The sequence below is a fragment of the Phialemonium atrogriseum genome (genome assembly GCF_030411735.1).
Source record: "Phialemonium atrogriseum strain 8032-3 unplaced genomic scaffold QBC33scaffold_5, whole genome shotgun sequence".
Lineage (NCBI taxonomy): Eukaryota > Fungi > Ascomycota > Sordariomycetes > Cephalothecales > Cephalothecaceae > Phialemonium > Phialemonium atrogriseum.
Window position 1 is genome coordinate 855212 of NW_026848142.1, and position 24494 is coordinate 879705.

At 53.1% G+C, this 24494-nt stretch overlaps 6 protein-coding genes across 6 annotated transcripts; 3 read left to right on the forward strand and 3 right to left on the reverse strand.

Moving 5' to 3' along the window:
- Positions 1-499: 499 nt before the first annotated feature.
- QBC33DRAFT_311357 (uncharacterized protein) lies at positions 500-3387 on the forward strand. The gene is made up of 2 exons (XM_060423490.1): positions 500-1122; positions 3020-3387. The coding sequence occupies exons 1-2, from the start codon at positions 592-594 to the stop codon at positions 3104-3106; spliced, it is 618 nt and encodes a 205-aa protein (XP_060286294.1). The 5' UTR covers positions 500-591; the 3' UTR covers positions 3107-3387.
- A 2539-nt stretch (positions 3388-5926) lies between these two features.
- QBC33DRAFT_556501 (uncharacterized protein) lies at positions 5927-7666 on the forward strand (the record flags this gene model as incomplete). Its single annotated transcript, XM_060429729.1, has 5 exons — positions 5927-6057; positions 6135-6242; positions 6300-6440; positions 6498-6764; positions 6820-7666. The coding sequence occupies 5 exons, from the start codon at positions 5927-5929 to the stop codon at positions 7664-7666; spliced, it is 1494 nt and encodes a 497-aa protein (XP_060286295.1).
- Positions 7667-8947: 1281 nt separating this feature from the next.
- On the reverse strand, positions 8948-9244 carry QBC33DRAFT_556502 (uncharacterized protein; the record flags this gene model as incomplete). Its single annotated transcript, XM_060429730.1, has 1 exon — positions 8948-9244. One exon carries the CDS (start codon positions 9242-9244, stop codon positions 8948-8950), a length of 297 nt encoding a protein of 98 aa, XP_060286296.1.
- A 2945-nt stretch (positions 9245-12189) lies between these two features.
- Positions 12190-13291, forward strand: QBC33DRAFT_567440 (uncharacterized protein; the record flags this gene model as incomplete). Its single annotated transcript, XM_060430482.1, has 2 exons — positions 12190-12813; positions 12891-13291. One exon carries the CDS (start codon positions 12190-12192, stop codon positions 12808-12810), a length of 621 nt encoding a protein of 206 aa, XP_060286297.1. The 3' UTR covers positions 12811-12813; positions 12891-13291.
- A 144-nt stretch (positions 13292-13435) lies between these two features.
- Positions 13436-14455, reverse strand: QBC33DRAFT_556504 (uncharacterized protein; the record flags this gene model as incomplete). Its single annotated transcript, XM_060429731.1, has 2 exons — positions 13436-14383; positions 14450-14455. 2 exons carry the CDS (start codon positions 14453-14455, stop codon positions 13436-13438), a joined length of 954 nt encoding a protein of 317 aa, XP_060286298.1.
- Positions 14456-19506: 5051 nt separating this feature from the next.
- Positions 19507-24178, reverse strand: QBC33DRAFT_567441 (uncharacterized protein; the record flags this gene model as incomplete). The annotated part of the gene is made up of 6 exons (XM_060430483.1): positions 23958-24178; positions 23061-23898; positions 21279-22996; positions 20871-21224; positions 20187-20813; positions 19507-20125 (listed from the first exon to the last, which is right to left on the reverse strand). The coding sequence occupies exons 1-6, from the start codon at positions 24122-24124 to the stop codon at positions 19507-19509; spliced, it is 4323 nt and encodes a 1440-aa protein (XP_060286299.1). The 5' UTR covers positions 24125-24178.
- Positions 24179-24494: the final 316 nt, after the last annotated feature.

Genomic DNA, 24494 nt, shown 5'->3' on the forward strand with positions numbered 1-24494 from the left:
ATCGGGGTTTGTCTTCTCGGGTTTTGTCATCCAGTGCAGCCGGCAAGCAAAGTGGAAGGTCGACTCGACGGTGGACATGTTTTCTCGACGCGGCACAGCTTGCTGAATCGCTTTGTAGCCTTTCCAATTGATGGCTCCAAGACTGGAGTGGAAGCAAAAAGCAATGATGGAGGTCGTTGGCACCAAGATATCTACTGCATGTATGTACCTACATACCTTAGATCCCGTAGATCTCAGGGCCATCGGCTTGCGCCTGCCCAGGTGTGTGTACATGCGGTACATGCGTGACCATCAGCTCAACTGCACCCCATCAGCTCCAGCTCCGCACATGAAAAATTTCCCTTTCGCCAGCCCTCTCCACTTCGGATCTTGGATACATCCACCCCCTGGATCGTCATTTACGTTTGTCATAGCGGCCACATGACGAAGCCCCTTGCTGAGATCAGGTACCACTGTCCCATTTGCAGGCGTTCACGCCGAGAAGTACCAAGCTCCTTCCCAGCTCCGGTGGCATCCGCTGGCTGCCCTTTCCCATTTTTTTCGTGTTCTTGGTTCGATTATGTACCTTTACCCACCAAAATCTGGTCAGGAATGGGCGGAGTCCACCACTGTGGACCGGTGTTGTTCGTGCCCTTCAAACCTCTGGCGCCTTCCCAGTTTTTACTTTTCCTCTCTCCACTCCACCATCACCAAAGTTTAGAGTCTTCTCTCCTTTTCTTTCCTTCCCTTCCCTCCCACCCACATATCCTGATATTCTCGATCTTTTCTCCTCACCCACCGGCGTGTTGCGATTTCAAGAAGCATCCTTTTGCGTGTTTTCTGCTGTCGTGTCCTGCACTTGACCTTTGTGTTCTGTGTTCGAAAACCACGCACTCTCCACCTTCTCCAGGCCGAAGTCGCCCAGTAATCCACTCAACGCGATCCTTGCCCCTCGAGTTAGCTCGTCTCGGCTCTTCGGATCCCTTACCTAGACGAACCTCTCGCACCCGTATTCGCCGAATCCTTTACTGCTTTTGCGGGAGTTTGTACGGATATCTGCACGCTGTCTGTTCAATCTGGAAACAGGAGTCCCTTGCCTGCGGAAACCAATTGTTGCCTTGTTGTATTCCGTTGCTCCCAAAAGTAAGTCTCGGCTTTCTTTTGCCCCGTGTCATTTCTCTTTGTGTGGTCTAGCAACCGGCAGCCTGGATCGTGTTGCTGCTGCTGGTTTCCCAATGATGAATCGCGATGCTCTGGTCCCTCCAACTCGCCAATGCGCCCCCTCTGTTGCCTGATGACAGCCTCGACCATCCCTCGCCTCGTCGGATAGAAATTACTTGTTCAATCGCGGGGTTGTCGACTAAGCCCTAGAGGATAATCCGATGCCCTACGATTTGGCTCCCTTGGAAACGCGATCGCGATCGCCGGCCGAACTTCCCATCGTCCATCCCGACCTGCTATTCCACCCATGTCCTATCCTGTTCCTAGATGTTTGAGGGGCGATTCATGGAGCTCTGAAGAGGTGGAATAATCACTCATCGAGTGCGGAAGGGGTGCTATGGTCGACTGTGGAGCTTGGGGAAGCCTGTCGGTTGGATGTTGGGGTATGCCGAAGCTGCCGAGTATGGTTTCTTGAGCCAACCTGTCATTGTGGATATGAATCTCGTCGATTGACTAAAAAGCCGCCGAGGAAGGAGAGAGGCTAGAGATGAACCCCTTAGGTTACAATCTCGGGTGGCAGCTGGAAGCGGAAGAGATTGGAGTCGGGCGACGAGAACTGCGAAACCCCCGACCCCCTTGACCTCGGGCGATCGGATTCCTCGAATGTGACCGGACCTATACATCCTATCGATATAGTTTGTCGTCAACTTTGCGGCGCGCAAGCCCATGTGGATAGCGATTCATCTGTGCAGAGTGATCTTGGCGCGATGGCGGCTCTCAAGCCAGGGTCTCTGCAAGAGTTCGTGGTTCTCACTCGGCGCATCTCCTTGTGGACTTTTGGGACACCGATGAATTGGTCGAACCGTACCGAGAGACGGCCCCGGAACCCTTCCGACGATGTCATTTTCGCCGACCAATATGTTCGAAGCTGCGGACCCCTGGCCACCCCGCTGGTCGCATACTTCGTTTGGATTTGGGGGTCCATCACTCAACACCTTGGAACACCTTGGAATGCCAGTGTTAGTACACTCGGCAGAGCACCCTGCCCCAAATCTCCTGACTTCTCGGCCATGTTGCACCTATCTCTGGTGGGGAGGACCCGGGGCATCAAGCCCCTGAGCTCGTTGTCAGATCTGTCGGATCTCCCAATGACACTTGAAGCGGCATCCGGACTGCCGGGAGAGGGCAGCCTGCGGGAAACCTGGTATTGGCAACCCATTGTCCGATCCACTGGACATCCCACAGGGCACAGGTCACCCCAGACGACTGGTGCATCCAGTGTATATACTGGCTCCGACTATCTCCTGCGGGGCCGCCAGCACCTTCGCCAATATGGCCATGTTGGACACACTGTTCAGCCAGCAGCGTCACGCTTGATTGACACCTGGGACGGAACTTTTTGTTGTGCGGAAGGCAGTCTCGTAGATGCCTTCCACAGACTGCGAGGCAGCGCCGTTTACAGGGGCGCTCAATCCTACCCCTACCTCTTGTTGGATACGGCCGGCATCGTTTCTGGGTCCTCAACAATCCCCCGAGATCTTACACGCGAGATACTTGGCGGCTTCTACCTCGTTTCAAAGCATGGATATTACAAACTGGCAGCTCCCATTGGATCTCCGCAGGACCTGTCCACCCTACCTCGCCTCCTCGAACCTCATTAGGCTTCTTGTTAAGAATGTCTGGAAACTTTCCAGTGGCCCCATCGGATTCCGATAAACTTCAGGCCGGATCCAAGCTGCCGTTGCTAGACTACTTGTTTTCCTTCTGTTGTTTCTCAAGTCGAGTGACTCGCTTTTCGACGCTTTGATGCTAAACGTGCAATATCAGGTTACCATCTAGCCTTGAATTGGTTCTACGATACCAACGAATCTCACATCAGATCTCGAACGCTTTTGCCGCGGCACCTGTCTTCACCTTTGACGAGTTTCCGCAGTCACTACCTTCGAGCCCGATCAATACTGGATGAATCCTTAGACAGCCCATACTAATACCCGATCTGTTGTGTCCTTCTGGTCTCTACCACTGGGCACCTACCAACATCCTCGTCTCGTGATCTTCGATTCCCTTTTCGGGAAGCCATCTTTGCGTTCCAAGGCGTGCCGGCGTGGCTGTTTGTGAAAAGTCCTGCTTTCGGGGTCTGGATACACGACTAGTCGACTCGATTACGTTGCATCGGCAAAGGAGGTTCCTTCGGTGTTTGCGAGTTCCGGTACTTTGCAGTTTGGAGATTAGGAACTGAACTTGTCCTTGGTGCGTACCTTCTCCTTTTCATGTTCCATGGCGCGGAATGCTTTTGCGAGTTGCTGGGAAACTGTGGGAGTTGCGAATTTCCACTTTTTCATCCAGACATCGTGCTGTTAGTGCAGCTTGTTCGTGCCCTTGTGTCTGGGTCCTGGAAGACCGGGACCGATATCCATTCCTGGCATTTGCATCAAGTGGCAGCCAGGCTTAGAAGACTTCTTGTCCGGCTTCAGAAACATCCAAATAGGTTAACCTCGTGTTTGCCTAAACATCGACTTCCGATCCCTGGCATGGCTTCCCACGTCACAGTCAAGCATCTTCCCTACCCCCTCGCCTTGGACTCTCGGCCCCTGACCACAAAGTTGCTCGTCCTACCAGCTCCATCCCATATCATGCCTTGCTGTTTGCCATTTGGCAGCAGCCCTGTCTATTTTCACGCCCCTTGTTCCTCAATTTTGGCTATGCACTACCCGGCCCCAGCCCCTTTTCAAATTAGGAAACATTGTCCACCGCATCATTACTTTATATACTGACGTTCTCAAGGAATTCGGAGGATTAGCGTTTACGATAACGGCGAGACGACGAGACAGCAAACGAATCAATACTTGAGCACAGTTCTAAAGGTTAGTGAGCACTCTTGTACTTCGCCGCTCTCTCTTTCGCATGTTTCCAGCCTGTACCAGCCTCTATTGTCTTCTCCCGCCAGTGCGGCTCTTTCAGGCGGCAGATCATCTTCGAGCCTCCCCCTGCCATCAGGCTTGGTGTCTCCATCAACCAAGAGACCCCTTTGGTGTTGAGAAATTAGGATGTTGCTGCCGAGGATGCCGTGATCCTCATGCAAGCCCATATGCACTTCATTGAGCCATCACGACTGTCGCCAGAGGTGAATCAAAGGCAGCCGAACTTCGTGTAAGGCGAATGTCCATGGCAGAAAATCTTCACGAGTTGGGTCCAGAGTTGGGTCCCACCTCGAGACTTTGCAGCCAGTCCCCGATATAAAATCTCCCATCACCACACAAGCTCTCCTTCCACTTCTACCCAACTTCTTCCCTTTTTCTCACCAACCTTCCTACCTCATCCCTCTCAAGGCTGTGTGCTTCTTTAAGGCACATCTTCCAGACCTTGTGTCTGCTCCTCAAAGGTTAACCCTACTTCCTCCGTCCTGCTGTCCATCCAAGCCCTACATCTTTTCCTTCTCAAACTCGGTAACTTGACCACCAAGCTAACCTAGGTGATTTTACAGGTAAATCCATCTCATCCGCACCACTGCCGCCTACATCGATATCCTCTCCCCAAGATCTCGCCCTGTCTCTCATATCTTGCCCTCTTCCCTTGATACACGGATCTCTGCCCTCGATACACGGATCTCTACCCTCTCTACACGCGGGTTTTATTCTCCACACGTTTCCCTTTTTCCTGCCTCAAAACAGAGCCTTTGTTTTTGTTTTGGCTGTTTTGGTGTGCTTAGTCGTGAGCTTAGTCGCCAGCTTAGTCGCGTGCTTAGTCGCCCCCTTTCTACCTCCCTTTTTCCCTCCTCCTCGCTCTTCACCCCCGCTCTTCGCCCTCACATACTTCCTCGTTCTCGCTCTTCATCTTCACCTTCTTCCTCATTGCAACCTTTGGACCTCTTTTTCCTTTTTTTTAACTCCAGTCCTTTCGGGTAGATCGCTTCTCCCTTTACAATCACGTCTACCTTCCAACTCCCTCAACCATCCTCTCCCTTCCTCCCTCCCACACTTCTTCTTCAGATATTCGGATCTTGCAGTCGACCGTCTAGATACGCCTTCTCTGCTTGGTACTCACCACTCTGCAGTATCTTCCATCTCCACGACGATTATCCCTGGCATACCTTATCGCCAGGAGCCCTTTCATCACCTGAACACTTGAGATTACAACCGGTAGGTCCATCGATTTCCCCCCCCAGTGCTCTGTATTTCCCTCTCTTCTCCCCCAACAGGTAGGTTCCCCTACCGCTTCAACCTCACATCTGCGGGTTTGCCTCTCGCTCCATACTTTGCTTCTTGCATAGTGTCCAGCCCCTCCCAAACCACCTCTTACCACCACACCCAATACCTGCACTGCTCTAGTCCTTGTTCCGGGTTCAATCACATCGTTCGGACTGGACTCCCAGCTCTAGGTTTTGCCATTTCCCCCATCTGTATGGTTTCCTGAACCCTGCATCCCGTCATTCCTCCATATCACCCGCACCTCCGCATCAACCTCTCCCGGGCCTCGACCGTCCCCCATCAGGTCAAGCCGTTGATACCTGGCTACTTCCTTTGCCTTCTACACGTCCCTCGCGCACGTCTATCACACTTTCACAAGACTTCTCACTTTGTCACCACACATTTTGACGTCTCCCAGGCTCTGATCTCGGAGCCCGAGTCACCTGCCCTCGACCCTGTCATACTCAGACTCTCGCTTCCTTCAGATCCTTTAATCTTCCATTCCACTCACCTTGATCCCATCCATCGTAACGTTAGATACTTGTTCTACCATCCCATATCAGCTTTTCGAGATCTAAGCTAACGCTCTCGCAGTCACCATGGCTGATTTCGCACCCCCAGGTGCCCCAGGCGCACCCACCAACCCCGGAATGAACGGCTCGAGCGACCCGAACTTCGCCCAGCCGACCATCTCGTCCATGCCATCCAATGAAGCTGCCAAGACCCTATGGTAAGTTTCTGGTTCCCTTCCTGCGTTCACATACATGGTTCCGTAAGCAAGTCACTGACGTGCCTTCTTTCTCCTAGGATGGGTGAAATGGAAGGCTGGATGGACGAGACGTTCATCAAAAATGTCTTCCAGACCGTCCTAGGCGAAGCTGTCCAGGTGAAGGTCATCCGAGACCGCAACTCCGGGTAAGCAGAACATCACCTCCCTGGATACAGTTCAAGTGCTGATGATGATATTACTAGCAATGCCGGCTACTGCTTCGTGGAATTCAACACCCCTGATGCTGCCCAGAAGGCTCTGGGCCTAGCTGGTAACCCCGTTCCCAACTCCTCGCGCGTCTTCAAGCTCAACTGGGCTTCCGGAGGTGGATTGGTCGACCGTCGGTATGTTCTATCTGCCCATATCTGCTCCATCCCTAGCCTAATGAACAGTGGTCACAGTGACGATCGCGGACCAGAGTTCAGCATTTTCGTCGGAGATCTCGGGCCAGAAGTCAACGAGTTCGTGCTGGTCTCGCTCTTCCAGAGTCGTTTCCCTTCTTGCAAGTCGGCCAAGATCATGACCGACGCCATGACCGGTCAATCGCGTGGATATGGTTTCGTCCGCTTCGGCGATGAGGCTGACCAGCAGCGCGCTCTCGTTGAAATGCAGGGTGTCTATTGCGGGAACCGCCCGATGCGCATCTCGACTGCTACCCCCAAGACTCGGTTTGACAAGCTTCCCTTCCTCTCCTTCCAGACACATGCACTGACGCTCTTTCAGCTCGCACCAGTATGGCCAGGCCCACGGCGCGAGCCCCATGGCCCCTCAGGTTGGCGGCCCTGGCCCTGCGGGTCAGATGGGCTGGGGAGTTCCTCAGTACTACAACCAGGGAAACTTCAACCCCATGCAGCCGATGAACCAGTTCACCGATCCGAACAACACCACTGTCTTCGTTGGCGGTCTCTCGGGCTATGTCACCGAGGATGAACTTCGCTCGTTCTTCCAGGGCTTCGGCGAGATCACCTATGTCAAGATCCCGCCTGGCAAGGGATGCGGTTTCGTCCAGTTCGTTCATCGTCATGCCGCTGAGATGGCTATCAACCAGATGCAGGGATACCCCATTGGCAACTCGCGGGTCCGTCTCTCTTGGGGGCGATCTCAGAACAATTCGGGAGTAGGTACCCCTTACCGACCTGCTCCTCCCCCTCCTCATTACATGAGTGGTATGCCCCCGCATGCTGGTGGCCCTGGCGGTCCCTACGGACCTCCCCACTTCGGTGGAAACCCTCCACAGGGACCACCGCCGGGTGGCCTTCAGGTAATGCACCCCTCCTTCCTTGGGCCTCCGCCCGGCATCCCCGCATACACTGCCTCCCATGCTTTTGAGGGTGCCGGTGCTGCTCCTCGACGTGCCCATGGTCGTCGTCAGCAGAACCAGCAGCCCGGGCAGGGCAATCGCCGCTCCTATGGGGCTCATGTCTCCCACTCAATGGGATCTCGTGGGCACCGTGGGCACCACGCATCGCGTGGGCAGGCCCAGCCACAGGGACTGCAGCAGCAGCCGTCGGGCTTCCATGCCCTTGCCCCCACCCATCCCCCGTCCACCATGCATTCTAACTCGCGATGACCCTGAAGAATGGACTGGCGCTGACCCGTAATTGCAGTAACGACCTCCCCGACCGACCGACAGTTCATCCTTCATCGCACGGCGTTGGGGTGTAGGCGTCCTGGAAAGTGGAAAAAGCTACCGCGTCGCGCGTTTTGAACTGCTTCATTACCGTCCTCGTTTCTCCGCGGCTTCGGCAACATTGGCCGTCCTTCCACGAGCCAGGATCGGCATTGCTGGGCGTTCCGTCTTTGAGGTCGGGATCTGTGTGTTTGGCGGTGGATTGAATGGCTTCCGGGTTGCTCATTTGCCACAAGCTCGACGGGTTTCGCTTCGTTTCGCTGCACCATAGTTCTCTTTCGATTCTTTCCTTCATTCCCGCTTGGGACTTGAACGAGCTTCATGGGCGGCACCCTCTCCCGGGGGGAGCTGCATCCCGAAGTTCCTACCTCTCGTTTTTGCACCGTTATCTTTCCTTGCCGTTTTAACGCATCAGGGTCACGGCGAACTTTTAATAGTTCAGGTAGTCATCGTCGCCCATGGGCTTCGATTGTCTGCACTGCCTCCTGATAGGGAAATAAAATTGGAGTTTTCTCTGACATGTTGCCGTGTGCCATTTGCTTGCCGTCTTATGTCCCTTCTTAAACCTCAGTGCTCTGCGTAGTTGCCATCTAGTATTTGCCCTTGGTCGTCATATTGCTGCCTCTCCCGTCCTCGCCTCACGGTGACTCAGGACAGCGATTATCCCCACTAACCGGTCCAACATGCTGCAATCTGCTAAAAACATATCGCCCGATGAAAAAGTGGATTGCAAGACAGCTATCGCCAGTGATACCTTGCTACAAATACGAGAGCGGGATTTTTCGCCGCGCCGCAAGCAGGTTTTGCTTGGGGCGTATAATAATCATATCGTGATCTTGGGACGCCGGCATACATTGTTCTTCTTTCTGCAAGGGAAACGAGTTGTACAGTGAACATGACTTGGTTTCTTGGGCTGTTTGAATGCTGGGGCAACATCAGCCTGCTACTCAATATACATCATTGCTTGCCATCCGACGACATACTTGTGCTGGCAAGTTACAGCTTTTCATTATGACCTTTTCCAAGTCCGTCCACAATGTATTAGATGCCGCTTTGTTCCTTCTTTCTCGTTGGCAGGGCCCCCTTCATTCGCCATATCCCGACTCCTGAACGCATAAACCCAAATCAAAAGACCGATCGATCGATAGGTAAACCATCCAACCCCAAATCACCGTATCTCTAGCCATCCCTCCCTCTCTCTCTCTCTCCCTCTCCCGCTCCTCACGACGTCTTCCACTCCCCGGCGTCCTTGACCCCCTTGGCAATGGAGGCGGCGCCGCCCTCGATGCCGCCGCCGACGTTGGCGATGCCGTCGCCGACGGGGCGGCCGGCCTCGCCGGTGGCGCCCGTGACGGTCTCGCCCAGGCCGCGGCCGGCGGCGCCGAGGACGCCGCCCACCGTGTTGGTCAGGCCGCCCACCGTGGCGCCGATCGTCGAGGTGACGGTCTTGGCGGCGCCGGTCACGCCAGAGGTTGCGCTCTCGGTGGTGGATTTGTTGTTGTTGTCGGTGATGCCCATTTTGGTGGTGGTTTGGGGGGTGTTTGTGGGTGTTTGTTTGTGTGTGTGTGTGGTTGGGATGTGGACTGTTTCTTGTCTTTGGTAGAGAGATGTGGGATTTCGGAGAGAGGACTTTCTTTGGTTGAGAGAAGAGTCTTGGGTGTTATATGCTTGTTTCTTGATGGCTCCCCCTTTCTGGTGTGGCGTGTTAGTTCCAAGTTGTTGACGGGCCGGCTGGCTACGTCATACCTGCTGCCACACCCACCTCGATGTCCACAACGGCTCTGTCTGGTTTGACGGGCCACAAATGGAGGGGGCATATTAGGGGGACACTTTTTGCAAGTCTAGGCTCCTCTGCATGACGTCGGATGTGCACCTGCCTCCCGTCCATAAGTGGGAACGAATCAAGTTGGCGTGGTAAGCGCGAGCTGTCGGTGCGGCCACTTGATTCCCGTTAGATTAATTCCCGCCATCGAGGTTGGAAAAGACATGCTCACCTGCGCCTCTCAGCTGGGAGAACCCTTGTTGACGAGTCAGGCATTAGACGGTGATCGTCTGCGTGGGGAGGTGCGGGAAAAGCCTGGAATTTGGACTGCCAGAACGTTGACGCAAGATCGCTGCGCCGTTTCGACGATCTGGGGATGGGCGCAATGTTGGGAGACGGGATCGTGGAGAATGCGGGTGGCAATGTTGTCGCTGCTGACCGTGAACCGGGGGCCTCACCTCTCTACTGGTACCTTCCATGTTGTACACCCGAGGGAGCTGCTGCAATTGCGACATTGCTTTTCGAGATTCTTGGATCGCATCGTTCCTTGTTTCCTGAAAGCACTCTGTAATTAGTTGGTTATTGCGTGGCAATGGCCCCAAGCTGGGAACCGGGTAAAATCAGACTTCATGACATGGACTTACCTTCTCGCAAGTCGGAATACATTTTCTTTGTCCTGGTCGCCAGCTCGGGTGTAAGGTACTTGGTACCTTTCCAGGCACTTATCTTCCATTCCATCTCGCCATGTTCATCGAAAATCTTGTCTGCCCATTGATTCAGCGTTTCTCTTCGAAATAACCAATCCTACTGTTGGCTGGGACATGATGTACCCATCATACCTTTATTGGATGAGGATATTGCTTCTTGTCTGCCTATTCCTTTGTTGCCCTCCAATTCTATTCTAAACGGACAACATTATTCTCTCTTCTGCTAACACTTTTCAGGGGTGACAATCATTCCTCGCCCTTCTACCGTTGTTGCTGCTACTTTGACCTCCACCGGTTCCTGCTTGCTCTGCGATCTCCTGTTATAAAAGACGAAAATTGCGCCTACCAACTACCCACTACCCGAGGATACTGTAGACCATCCTCTCCGAGTTTCTAGACCCTGATCTGGAAGAGTTACAAACTAATCGACGGGAGTACTGACCATGAATTGACTTCGACCTTTGTGGTATCTCAAACTGACTTCGAAGCTGGTGGTAGCGATTCCTAGAAACTAGTCCAGCCCCCAGTATATGTTCCTGCGGATAACAAGCCCCCAGTCGCTTTTATCACGCTTCCTCCTTCTTGCCTAGCAAGCTGTGCTTCCGGCCCTACAGTTTGTGTTCTGAATGCGTCCATCCAAGCGTCATCTCTGCACCGTCTGCAGCCGTATCGAAACGTTTGCTATGCCATTTGGAAGGTCGGTTCGAATGTTGATACGGCGGCCCAATAAATACGTGCCTACAGATCATGGCAACTCGCCGTGCCTGATGATGGCCTTTCGAGAAACAGGCCTTGCTTGATCTGGGCAGATCTGCTCAGATGATAGTACCTGGGCCGAAGAGATCGCGGGACTCGGTTTCTAGTCCGACTAGTCGAACATACAGACTCATGAGTCCATAGATACGATCAGTACGATGGTGACCTTTGCAAGTGGCAGCCCTTGGATAGGCTCGGGTCCATCCAAATCTTCTCGGACGTCTTGTACTAGACATCTCGACCATTGTGCTGCTTTTCTCCCCCGTGTACTTCCTACTGGAAGCCAAGCTTGCTAGGATCGAGCACATGAACCCCTTAAACGGTGCGAGTCTACTACAAGAACCCTTGAAGGAGACTTGGTAGCCAGGAGAAGGGGTCTCCTTACCACCAAGTTCAAATGCCAGCGATGGAAGTTCCTGTAGTCGCCTGATTCAACCCAAGCTCCACGATCTAGCTAACACCCTCGTGGTAATTACCTCTCGGGAGACGGAAAGCTCACAAAGCACGGGCTTTCTTGGACCCAGCTTGATTAAGGAGTGGCAAATGTCCTAGTTGCTTGTGTGTGATGACATTCAGAGATTATAAGGAAGCATATTTGCCTAGGTAGTCTACGTGCCCCTGTCGAGATAGTTCGTCAGCTACAACAGCGCATCACGGGTTTGACGGCCAGCATGGAAAGCAAACGAGAATCTAGTTACGCTGAACTTCAAGAGTGCTGCTGTATTTAGTGCTAGTCCCGCCTTGTAACGGCATTGGCTTAGTTTGGTAGCCTGACCCCTGGGATAAAAGAATCCATGGGTACAGTTGAACGCATGATTCCTGGGTAAATAAAGATTTTTGTCAGATCCTCCCCCCGAACTATTATCCCCAGCTGCCTGGCCATTTGTGAAAGGGCGCTGACCATGCAATTCGCTTGCAGGCAGGCTGTACTGGAATAATCTATAACCCCTCTATGAATGAAGCTCAAGTCTTATCTCCATTTCTCCATTCACACAAGTTACCCCTGTTACATTTGAGGCTGTGGTGTTGTCAAGGACTCTTGGCACGCGAGTAGTAATGTCGGGGACAAGTACAAGCTCGATTTGAAAATATTGCTCATGGATTTCTCACACCAACATTTCTGATGGCACCACTTCTTGGTTGGCACTTTTCTTCCTCATCCTAACCATCTTGCAGTTGCAACTGCCAAGAGAGATGATACAGTAGCAGCAATCACACTTGCTCCCTGGCCACACAACATGCCACAGATTCCGCACTACGATCATCGCCGCTGGGAGCGCTGGAAGGAAGAAATGCTGTTGGCTCTGTGCGGCGGTCCTCCCGAGGTGGAGGACGAGTTCGAGAACTATATGGCCCTCGATCCGGTCTCGACGCCCCGCCCCGCTTCCCCAGCCTTCCTGGAACAAGAATACTACCTGGAGCTAGAAAACGTCCTGGAATTCGGGGACGATATTGATGGGGTCCCGATAATGCCCCCCACGCCAATACTCCCAACAGTGGAGTCGGCACAGGACTATATACTCCATCATCGAGAACGGTTGGAGAGACTCGGCATGTTCCGCGGGCTTACATTGGCTGTTTTTCGCCCCGCCTTGAGCGCCACGACAGAAGAACGACCATATTGGACCTATCAAGACGACCCCCCGCCCTTCATTCTGAACGAGGCTCCGCCAGAACCCCCCCTGCCGGATACCCCATCACCTTCCCAGCAGCCTTCCGCTCTTCCCGCGTCTCCACAGGACCCGGGCGCCGCCGCGCCTGCCCAAGACCTACCCCTTTCCCAGGGAGAGGAACCCGGCCCTGCTCTTCCTCCTGCTCCCGCTTCCGCCATCGGAACAGCGGGACCTGCTTCCCAGTGACAGGTAACAAATCCCCTGGTTGCCGAAATCTCGTTGCTCTCGCGGATGAATACTTACAGTCTTTTTTCTTCTTCTTCCAGATATCGGAGCTGTCGTTTTCTGCTTGGCATCGAAGACCTCCTTCAAGCAATAACACAACCGTGGATGTCGGTCGAACCGCTCAAGCTCAGACTTAGGGCCAGAGGGCATTTTTGCCTAGGAACTTGGACAGATAGACGGCCCACGTTGGACAGAAGGGGATAAGACATAGGGGGCTGGAGGAAGGATAATCGAGTCTTCGTTGTACAGTACGTACGCAGATAACCTGGATGATCCGTCGAATCGCACCGCCTGTACGTACTTGGCTGCCCCTCACAGCGGCTGCGAAAGCTGTGCCACAATTATTCTGATGCGGCAAAATATGTGGAAATGTATCATTTCCGCCGGAGCTGACTCTGAATAGTAAACGATGTAGCTCAACGTAGTATGTCCTTATAACCTGGATGGTTATTTTTTGCATGATATCCAACTACTGCGCATCGTTGGAGGGAGTATAAAGCGGTTCATTTACTTGCCGCTGCATCACCTAACCAGTCCATCCTCTCCTCCCCTCATCGTTGCAGATGCTCGTCTTGTTCAGCCCCTCTCACACATCCTTAGAGACTCGACCCAATGCCTTTCGCGAGCCAACCCTGACGCCTGAGACCTCGGCCCACTCGACCCACACGACATTGTAGCACTCGTACCAGTTCTCATTGTAGATGCTCCAACTGTTCTTGACCATCTTAGCATTGGCCCCGGTGTACAACTCGTTACGCTTCAGGGTCTGGCACCTCGAGATAGCCACGAACTCGACTCTCGTCTGATCGAGTGCGCCCTTACCGTGGAAGACGTCCGCGGCGTCGGGCACATGGACATCCAAAACTCCGACGATACTGCCCGCCTCGTCACGTAGCACCTGCGTGCCTAGCTGGGAGTCGATGCCGTGCTCGGTGGCCTTCTCGACGAACGTGTCGCCCGCCCCGGCTTGCCAGTCGGACCGGTGGATGTAGAGCGGGATATGCTCGACGGTGCCGAAGAGATAGCGCGGCCGGACCACGCGGGGCCGGGCCGGGTCCCCGGTGGGGTCTTCCATCGGGATCAGATACCAGAATAGCTTGTCGGGTGCCGAAGCGTGCGTGTATACAATGCTCTGGTTGTGGGCCCGTGGAGCTTGCCCCGCGTATAGCCTGTCCAGCTTCCGTCTGGAGCGCGACCATCCCGGCCGCAGCGGCCTGTCGGGGCCTTTGAATGTATCCTTGGCCTCGAACCAGCGCCGGGATTGGATCGGCCGCCTCTCGCCGGCGGTAAGGTCGGGACGGTCGCCGGTGGACCAGTCCACCGTGGGGATGACCTCAGCATGGGCCGCCACCTTCGACACGACGTGGTCCACGCCGTCGAACTCCGGACTCCGGAGTAGACCCCAGCGGAATTCATCCGGGGGAAGGTTAGTCCACCCAGCCCACGACCAGCTCGGCCAGGCTGCTGCTGCTGGAGATGAGGCGGAAGCTGAGGTGGGCTCGTCTATCGCCCGTCTTGACTCTCCCTTGTCTTGCTATCCTGCGGGTAAAATCCAGAAAGAAAGACTTCCCTGCTGTGCGCATTCTCGGTGTCATCTCACAGCCATTATATCCTGGTAAGCGTTGTAGAACAATCCGCAGCAAGGGATACACTCCCTCAGGACGTCCATACTCCGGGCTTGTCTGTTCTGGCAGTTCGGGAACTAGTGTCGATTAAGTCGAGGACACGTGGAAGCCGCATACCATCTTGAGTTCGATCAGGGTTTTATAAGGACAGAAGTATTTCGGCGAAGGGGAAATCCTCCAGTTGAGACTGTTCCAGTTTGAAAGCTCCCTACCCCTCAGGAAAGGAGCTCTCCTTCAAGCGTTGACCGTTCCGTGACTCAAGGAGTTTTCCCTTTTTTTTGATCCTCGTACTGCTCATTTCCATCATGCCATACTCCTCTCGGCGCTACGAGTTCCCTAGTGGCTATCCCAAATGTTGACAGAGGTTTCCCCGGCCGTGTTCGAGTCCAATTGTCCTCCTCTCGTTCCCTGGTTGGTCATATCGGCAGACTGAACTTGTTGCAAACGGACGGCGGAGCAGAGCACCCTCAAAGTAACCTAAGAGGGAGGCAGCCATAAAGGGCAGTACGAGACCTTGAATTTCGTACCCCTGAATGTGTTGTTAGTGTGACCATTCCGCATTCCCAGTTATAGGTCGACGCACCAGTATTCCTTCCAGTTATAGAACCGAACCTCAAGTTTATCCACGGTCAAGTCTAACCAGAATCATTGCCACTGTCAGCAAGGGTTTTCATTAGCTGAATTCAAATGTCCCCTTGTGGTATTGAGTCCTGATGACGATGGTTTCGTTGAACTGACATCTTGCCAGCATCTGAAGAAGCAACAGAAGCAACAGAAGCAATTCCACAGGTCTTACCCTGGGGAAAGGGCAGTATTGATGAGGCAGTATTTCATGCCTAACAAACCAGGGAGGATGCAATTTGTTAGATGCCTTATTGGTCTGCATTGATATGGGAGCTGGACAGTTAGTTTTATCCCTACAGGCACGCATTATCCAAAGCCTCTTGTCCAAGACACCGAGGGGTGGCCGCACCCCTTAATAGCGTAACCCCTTAAGACGCCTGGGGCCCCATTGCCCTTTTGTTTATGGGCGATCGTGGGCGAGTTCCAAGCAGATGGGACAATTCACTCAAACTACAAATTCGCAGGTGTGCACTGAGCGCGAACTGCAAATTCGCAGGTGTGCACTGAGCGCGAGATCTCAGTATAAATACCCCCAACCTTTTTCCCTTTCTTGATTCTTTCTTCCTTACAACCAAAGACCTCGCGCCCTCACCCTTCTTCCGACTCACGTATAATCCACATGGAGATGAGCCTGCAAGCTGACATTTAAGTATATCCCCAGACATCATAGGTAAACAGAGCTCAGCAGTGTAATCATCTTTGGTCATGACCCATACTTGGTAAGAAACCCCAACATACTTTCCCCAAGGCTCCCTCTCCGCCGGCGATCCAGTACGGAGGACGTCGTACGAACCAGGTAAATTCTCAATCTTCTTCGGGCCACTGACGGGACCAACCCATAATCCATCTAGGCCGCTTCAAGGTAAGACATCCCCAGGCAGCATTGTTCTCCTCCCCTCCGTTTGCCTTGTCACTTCCCACACACCCAGCCGAGTACGCTCTTCCTCGCCAGGGACCTGTGTTTCTCCTGCCCCAATCTCTTCAGTTTCCCCTTCCCCAGCTCCTTGTGCCCAACTGTTCCCTCACCTGCTACGGTAAGTACGGTAGGTACCACCTGAATGATCGTTCCGAAGACTTCCCCGCCCAGCCCAGCTCCGTACACTGTCTCCCACCTTGCGCCTCGCCCAGGGTCTGTTCCACTCACCTTTCTGACGCCCAGTTCAGACATCTTAAGTTGACAGAACAATGTCAGCGACTCGGCAGATAACAACCAAATGGCACGATGATCAGACGATGCGAGATATTCACGTTCAAGAGGACGTCGGTTTATCACTTTGGTTTGCTTCCTGCTTCGTGGTTTGTTGACTCTAGCCAGGGCGGGAATACACACGGCAAATGGCCCCGCGAAGCGCGACACGAAATGCGGCAAGATGTGACCTTTTCTTCTCTCGTCCGGTACGTACGTCTCCCTGGTTCCTCCCGCCACTCACCAATGATGACTTCCTTGTGTAGTTTTCGATCCGAGACATTTCGTCTATGTCGACAAACGAGAGCCCCCCTCTGAGACTGGAATTCTACCTTACCGTCTTCGTTTTGATTTCCTCGTCGGGACTCGCTAATCTTCCTGGCATACAGGGCATTGTTTCGACTTGATCTAGACCAATTCGTCTCCGAGAACACGTCGGAATCAAACAACGAGGTATGCTGCCATTTTGATAACTTGTCCAATACCTGATACATTCCTCTGCCCTCTGCCCTAACCCCTTCCCCGTTGACCCACAGAAACATCGTCGTTGTGTGTCACCTGAATTCACCTCATCCTTTCTCTCGTACGCACCCCAAGGCTTATAATGATGATATTCTACTCTTCCGACCCCTGTCATCTCCATCGATACGGGGATGAAGACCATGGAAGGTCCTTCTGACACTAGCCTTCCCCAAACTCTCCAACTTGTGCCCAAACACACAGAGATCTTGTCTTGTTTATCCACTAACACGGTAGTGTTCGTCCCCTGGACAACTACCGAACATCCTGGCGACTACAACGGCATTGCCATCTTGGCCTCCTCAAACCCAAACAATTCCGCGTCCATGCTTTTTCTCGAGCCGGCTTCATCGTCCTCTCTTCCTCAAAACTCGAACATTCCTCTCGTCCAGCCTTTTCTCGAACCGACTTCATCGCCTGCCCTTCTTCAGAACCCTTCTCGATACGGCCTCGTCTCGTTCCTCTCCGCTGCCACCATGGGTCCTCCAATCTAGCCAATCCTCGCGTCCAACCTTTTCTCGAACCGGTCTCATCGTCCGCCCTTCTTCAGAACCCTTCTCAGTACGGCTTCGCCTCGCACCTCGCTGCGATCATGCGCGGTTTTCTTGATGTCCGGCACTGCCCCGGCATATCGGGTGAGTCTCGGTTCATATTCTCCCTTCTTCATCTCCATCCCCTTCTACACACTCCGTTCCGAGACCCGCTTCAATCAAATATTCTCCCACATCCTTGCCATAGAATCCATGCTGCTCGAGGCAGCGGCGCGTTCCTCGCAACTTTGGGTTCAGGGGTATTCACCATCTCCTGGACCCAGCTGGAACGCGCAAGATCAAACTTGTCCGGCCGACCAGCTCAGACGATGCCAAGACCGTGCAGTCTGAGTCTTGAGGCTGGATACATTAGTTCACCTTTGAGACCTTCCTATTCCCCATCCCCCGTACACACTCGTTTCGATGACTATTCGCAGATTTTATCCCTCGGCCTTGGTCGCAGATCCCTTCGACGATGCTGCTCACCGCCGGGCCACGTTGACTGCCGAGCCTCGAACACACAAGAAAATAAGATCGACGATTTCGGAGACGGACCTCATCTCACGGAGAGATTCACACTTCAATACGGTTAGTGAGCGACTCCCATCCCACCTCTCACGTTTATTCGTCCAGTTCAATCCGCCAGAAGTTCTGTCTTATCCTCTCGTCCATCCTCGCTACGGATACATCGAAGCCTACATCATCACGCTGACGGCATCTGGCGGCTGTTCATACGCCTCCAACATGCCCCGGAATCAAAGGGTGTTGAACATCCGGTAACGAGGTGCTACTTCCCCAGCCACTGGAAACTACCCAACTCCCATGGTTAGCTTCGCCGACCGCAAGCAGTTACTTGCACTTTGTACGTCCCCCTCCTTCAGTTTCTGGACCTGGAGCCGCAGAGTTTGCTAGGTAAGTCTCCGTTTCGATTCCCTTTCCCATGATAAGAATGAGCCTCTAGCTAACTTGAGCAGTCTAGGATACAGGACGATCCCACCAATTTTCATTCTCCGACAATCCTCATCGACAGCGACGCTTACCGAGCCTCGAACCAAAGCACACCAAGCCCTACGAACCGTCCGTACAGTCAAGCAAAGTCGTTGGAAAGGATTGGGTGGAAGGAAACGGGGGGTGTTGGGAAGATACATATACAAACACAACCAAGCGAGACTAAACATCTCTCTTGGGCCCGTCCCAACCCTAAGGGTCCCAAGTGCTTCCACCATACTTGACGACCATATTAGGGGGTGGAAGATCATACCTTCATTGGTTCAATTCGAAACTAGCCTTCTTGTCTAGAGTCTACGACAGAGGGAAAAACGGGGATTGGACATGCTTTATATTTCAAGATAGTGTTTGCTTATTGATTATGGGTTCTGTCGTTTTAAAATGTGGCGCTCTTGAAGTGTGTGTGAGCTACGCATCTCATCTCGGAGGTGGTGTAGTCAAATTTAGGTTAGAGTTGGCGGAGAGATCAAGTTTGGGCGCGCCTTCGGAATGAAATGATGTTAGGCTAAACAAATACAAACCTGGTTTCCGTAGATTGCCTTTGACGGAAGACCGGGCAACAGAAAACATCCATTTCTGGGGGTTCTTTGTATGCTCTTGACCCTTGGTCCTTCTCACACTATCTCAAGAACGCGTCCAGCAGCCCTTCCCCTGGTGTACGTCTAGTCTCTCTAAACAGGAATCAAGTTCCCTCCAGCAACGTGGCTGTATTGAAGACTTTCATTAGTGTGGCAGCCGTAACTAGCAAATAAAAGGACGTTCAAGGTCTCTCGGGGGATGGTTCGTCTTCTACAGTGATTCAATTCATCATTCCAACAACACACCGAACATTAAAAAGTAAGTCCCAACATTTCAACAGCATCCTGGGTATCACCCCCCAATCGCTACGAACTACCAACAGCAGACTATCTCTCTGATCAAGGGCTCTTCATATAGCCGCACCCAACAGTCTCTCTACAGAAATTTCAAACCCAGAAAACCTCGCCATCAGGGGAATTTGCAAGCAAAAAAAAAAAAAAAAAAAAAAAAAAAAGGAAGAAGAAAATAAAGGAAAAGAGAGACGAAGAGAGGAAAAGAGGAAAAGAGGAAAATCCATTTTGCCGATCCTTAACACAAGTTTGTCCAAATCACACGAAACGAGAGGCGACCAATTGCCCCAGGGTGTTTATGAAGGAATTGCATCCGCTGGGACTCGCCGCCGCGGGGGTCGTGGACGACGGATAAGTAACGGGATGACATCGGTTGCTCCTAGGGCGGGATCCTCATCGACGAAGTCATCGCCCATCTCAGTGTCCGAGTCATCGTCGTCGTCATCGTCTCGCTCCGAGTAATCCTCGTCCTCCGAGTCGTCGTAGTCGTCGTCTTCCAAATAGGCGTCGGACATGTCGCTCGAAGCGATCTCCGCCTCCGCGAGGACCTTCGATGTCACGGATCGGCTCGAGTTGAGGACGGCGGTGATCAGGCGGAGGACCTGTTCGTCGGCCATCCACGGGGCTTGGGTGGTAGCGTCGGTCATCATCCACTCGGCGAGGCGGGAGGGGAGTTTGGTTGCGTAGCAGAACTCTTGCCTCTTCTTGCTGCGCGGGACGAAGATCTCCAGGCGGGAGTCGACCTCTTGGATGTGGAGGTCGCCTTGGTTGTTGACGTGGTGGTGCTGCTGGCCGTCTTGAAACAGGTAGAATTCCGAGATGATTTCCTCGGAGTCGTAGACTTGGGCGTTTCTCAGCATGTTGTAGACATCGTCGCCCCATTTCACCCTTGGGCTTTTGAAGTGGAGCGCGATTCTGTGAAGTCAGTCAGTCAAGGGGTTGACGAGATATTGCAGGGAGAGATTTGTGACGGTACCGGTATAATGCATGGGCCTTTGGGCCGATTCTGCGTCCAGGAGACGATATGGCTCGTCTCTCTCCTGTGACTGTTGAAATCTCCTTGATCCGGAACAATAGATACCTTCCAGGCCAGAGCCAGAGCCACTGGAAAAACGGACCAAGTCGGCGGACTTCGTCAACGGTGAAGTCGAGCAAGTCGACGCTCCCGGCGAAGATGTCTCGTAGGGGCGCCGTGTCGGCGATGGAGAAGTCTGAATCTGCTGTCCAGAGCTCGACTTCGCCATTTGGGCGGCGAACAGGGAAGATGCGCGCCTTGAGCAGTAGCTTCGGGTCTGGGTCTGGGTTGTAAGGCCAAGTCGCCATCAGGGAGTTGAAATCCCAGATTTGTTGTTTCACCTGGTCGACCGATGGCGATGGTGAGGAACCCAGTCGTACGAGCTCGTCGCAGATCACACGGAGGTTGATGGTTTCGACCCCGAGAGAGCCGACAAAGAATTCTCGCAGACTTTTGTAATGCTCGGCCAGGGTTGGTTTCCCCCGGATCGCCGTGCCACTTGCCCACAGGCACTCCGACACTCCGTACCAGCCGAACTCCACTTCATTCTCTTCCACGTATATGAGCTTTTCGTTTTGGAAAGTCGTTCTGTTGTACGAGTTTCATCAGCATCGGCACGTTGATAATTTGGCTGATTTGACTTACTTGAGGTCCCACTTCTCCGAGCTCGTCATCGTTGAGGTCATGCGGCTGAGGTGGCGGTATAATTCGAGAATGTCGGCGTTGTCCTCCGCTGCATTTTCGTTGATATACCTCAACTCGTCCACGATGTTGCGCCAAGTACAGTTGGGTATGTCAAGCACCTCAGAAAAGAGCTTTTCGATGTTAGACCCCTCGGTTGACGTGCTACCAACCACCTCCTCGAAGCGCGACCGGAGGGAGTATGTTATCATCATGGTAGCGGGCGCATCCCACAAGCATTGGTTGGGAGTGGCCCAGTTAGCACGCCAAATCTTGTCGGGAGACACAAATATTGGCGACTCGTCCATGAAGAAATTCCTGTCAATTATACTTAGTCATTGAATCATGAGGCTAGAGGAGTCAGCAACTGACTGTAGCTTCTCCCGATCACCCGGCTTTGATGCCAACTGGCTGTATTTTTCGTAGATGGCATTGTACAGATGGGCAAGTCGCAATCCACATCCAATGTCTTCGGCATCTGTCTTGCGGATTTGACGCAGTATTTCAAGGTAGAACTCGAGGTCTTCCTCGACACCCACTCCGAGCGGACACATCAGGAAGCCCCAGTCCACTGAGTCATGTTCCAAGCGGATCCCCAGCTCTATAAACGGGAATATCTCTGTTCCGTTTATAAACCTGTAACACTGCTCCTCAAGATTTGGAAGTGGAAGATAAGTGTCCAAGAGGCGTGTCATCTGACCATCCCTGCACCGGACCCTGATATTCCCCAGCTTCTCCTGCAAAGGGGGAGAATCCTCTATGGCCTTCCCTTCGAGGGGCCAATGGTGGCGTAGAAAGCCAAGGAAATTGTCCGGGTGGTGCTTTGCGACGTAGTAGCACGCTTCGGAGAGGTCCTGAGCATCAGGCGTCGCGAGTCTCAGGTGGCGCCGCAATCCAGCATAGCTGCACAGCCAGTCTTGCCAAGTCTCCGAAGTGGGACATGGCCTCTTTGGGACGCGCATAAGATGGCCCGGATGAATGAAATCTATCGACATGCCAGGTGCATCTGCCCTGAACGCGTCTCCGCCATCCGTCCGCTTTAGAAACTTGTGTGGGCCGAATGGGTTGTCATCGTCGGGAAGATACACATCCCTGAGATGAGGCGCGCAGAAAGACCCTTGCCGGTTTATCACCATGATAAATGCATGATCCTGCATCGGGTCTAGGACGAGATGATGCGTCAAGTAGAGAAACACCAGCTGGTCACAGACTTGGTAGACACAGGCGTTTACCTTGTCCATCTTCCGATAGGCTCCATGCCTCTGGAGAATGGACTGGCGCACGAAGTGGACGGGGGCGCGGCGGACGCCGAGGCGCTTGAGTAGCTCTTCACGTTGTCGACTCATTCGTCTCATTCGTCTCAGTCGTCCCGAAGTTCGAATCACGCTGAGCCCGAGATCTTCCGGAATCCTGAGTCCTTCGGTTTCTGCAAAGAAGACATATCCCCCGTCGTTCTGCGAGACCCATGATTCGTCTTCCAGCGGCAACAGAGGCATAGAGCGCAGTCTCCGACACGCGGAGGAGGAATTTGCATTTTCAAACATCTGCGCAAGCAGGCGTACGACTCTCCCATGCCACTCGCCATCAGGATGGTTGGACCTCATTCTCGATGGCTCCATTGATAGATCGTGGTCTATCAAGTCGATAATCGTGTTGTGATCGAGCAGGGGCATCTCGTAGCTCTGAAGCACCTTGATATCATCGTGACTGTAGGACCTGGAGAGGTAAATCTCGGGTGTTAGATCCTGAAACAGGGGTTCGCCATCGAGATCGAGGTGAGATCTTTGATGCAGTCGTAGTTCCGTGATCATTCGGAGGGGACCTTCGCTTCGGGGCCGCAGCACCGGAGTATCCCGCAACTTGGCTCCAATCATTATGAGCAGACATTGCCCAAACGAGCCGGGTGGACATCCGTCTTTGTTGGGAAGGAATCTCATCCAGGTGTACTGAAGAGTCGGGTGTTCGCAAAACTGTAGAACAGCCTGGATGAATGCATCGCTGATGGCAATGAGAAGGCCTTGGAATCGCACTGGTGTCGTAACAATATCCTGCCAATTTCCTTGCGTCCCGAAATCGCCCAGTATCAGGAACTTGGCATGATTATTAGTTTTGGTTCTCACAGTATCCTTTTTGTTTTTGTTTTGGACCCCTTACTGGTAACCCCGTGTGCCTCACAGGTGGAGATGCAGAGATATCCTCCGGTTCAACGATGGGGACTGAGCGGGCAGTCAGAGGGAAACCTAGCACCACCTCGGAATGTGTCTCGATTGTCTCCTCGAGTCCCAAGGAGGATACAGTCTCGCTATTTGCAAGGTCATTACTCGAAACGTGTCTGGTGACGTGGTAAAATTCGGTAGTTATCTTTGGTTGACCATCTCTCGTGACCTTTTCCAAGGTCAGCCGGTTTGGAGCTGTCTCCTTTGCACACATTACCGTCGACGTCAGCATTTCGTCTTCCTCGCCGAAGAAAGAGATCCCGATCTCCCGCAAGTTCCGCATGAAGAATAAGATGTTGTATCGCAGATCCCTGAACTGCTCTCGAATTGTTTCGCGCTGGTCGCCAGTGTCGTGGAGGAACAAGGTCATCCTCGTCAGGGGTTGGGGCAAGAGACTGTTTGGCTGGCGCCAGATTAGAGAGATCTTTCCAAGTCCCAAATCCCCGCTGTGGCTCTTGAGGTAGAACGAACAGTCACCGGACTGGATGCAAACTCTCGACGATGCCATGAATACAGACTTGAAGCGGATGCTCCTTTCGCCAATGTATCTCTGCTCCCCAGTCTTGGAGCCTTCGGCGACGTTGCAAAGGTCTTTGACATCCTTGTATGTAAAACCGTCTTCGTTGCAGTCGATTACAATGCGATTATGGTACACCCGGAAAGCGATGGAAGGGTGTTCTCCTTGCCGTTTAGCCTTGGTGAAGTGACTATCCTCGGCGTTTTGAAGCAGCTCAAAGACGAATCCTGCGTTGCTTGCGAGGAGCTCCATTCCCAGACTAATTAGAATGGAGTTAGATAGTTGGATATCGTAGATCAGGTCAGTTTGGAGCCTTACTTAGACACAGAAAGGGCCCTCTTCCTCTTCCGCGACGCATCTACGGAAGTTGCCTGATGGTCTAGAGGTAGGCTTGCCAACTCTTCATCACTGACATCGTCATGGTTACTCGAAATAGATTCCACGACCGGCTGATCCTGCACTGCCCCCATTTGCGGCGACTCCATGATGATCAACGATCAACAGTCAAGCGCGGAGAACTTCTCAGGCGTTGTTCGAGAGTGGAAGCGAAAGTGGAAGGTAGAATTAAGGAGGAGAGGGAGGAGAGGAAAGCATGGAAGATGGGGGGAGAAGGCAACGACTTATCTAGTTTCCTGGCATTATAAGCTTCGCCCTCGGCCAAGGGATGTTAAGGTTTTTCCATCGTGAGTATATAGGTACCACAGGTTAACTCCCAGTGCGGCCGCAGGACGCACAGCATTTCCCTGCCGACCAAATTAGTGGCAAGTTATCGCCAAACTTACGACCCGGCGACTGGGAAGTAATCAAGGAGGGGTTTCGACGCATGTGCGGTTATGAACAGCTGATACACTAGGT

What these genes read in the sequence shown, in the direction of transcription:
- QBC33DRAFT_311357 (XM_060423490.1), top strand. Translation starts at nt 592, where the DNA reads ATGGGCGGAGTCCACCACTGTGGACCGGTGTTGTTCGTGCCCTTCAAA. An exon ending in GTATTCCGTTGCTCCCAAAA is followed by an intron (nt 1,123 to 3,019) that starts GTAAGTCTCGGC and finishes ATCTCACATCAG; the next exon opens with ATCTCGAACGCTTTTGCCGC.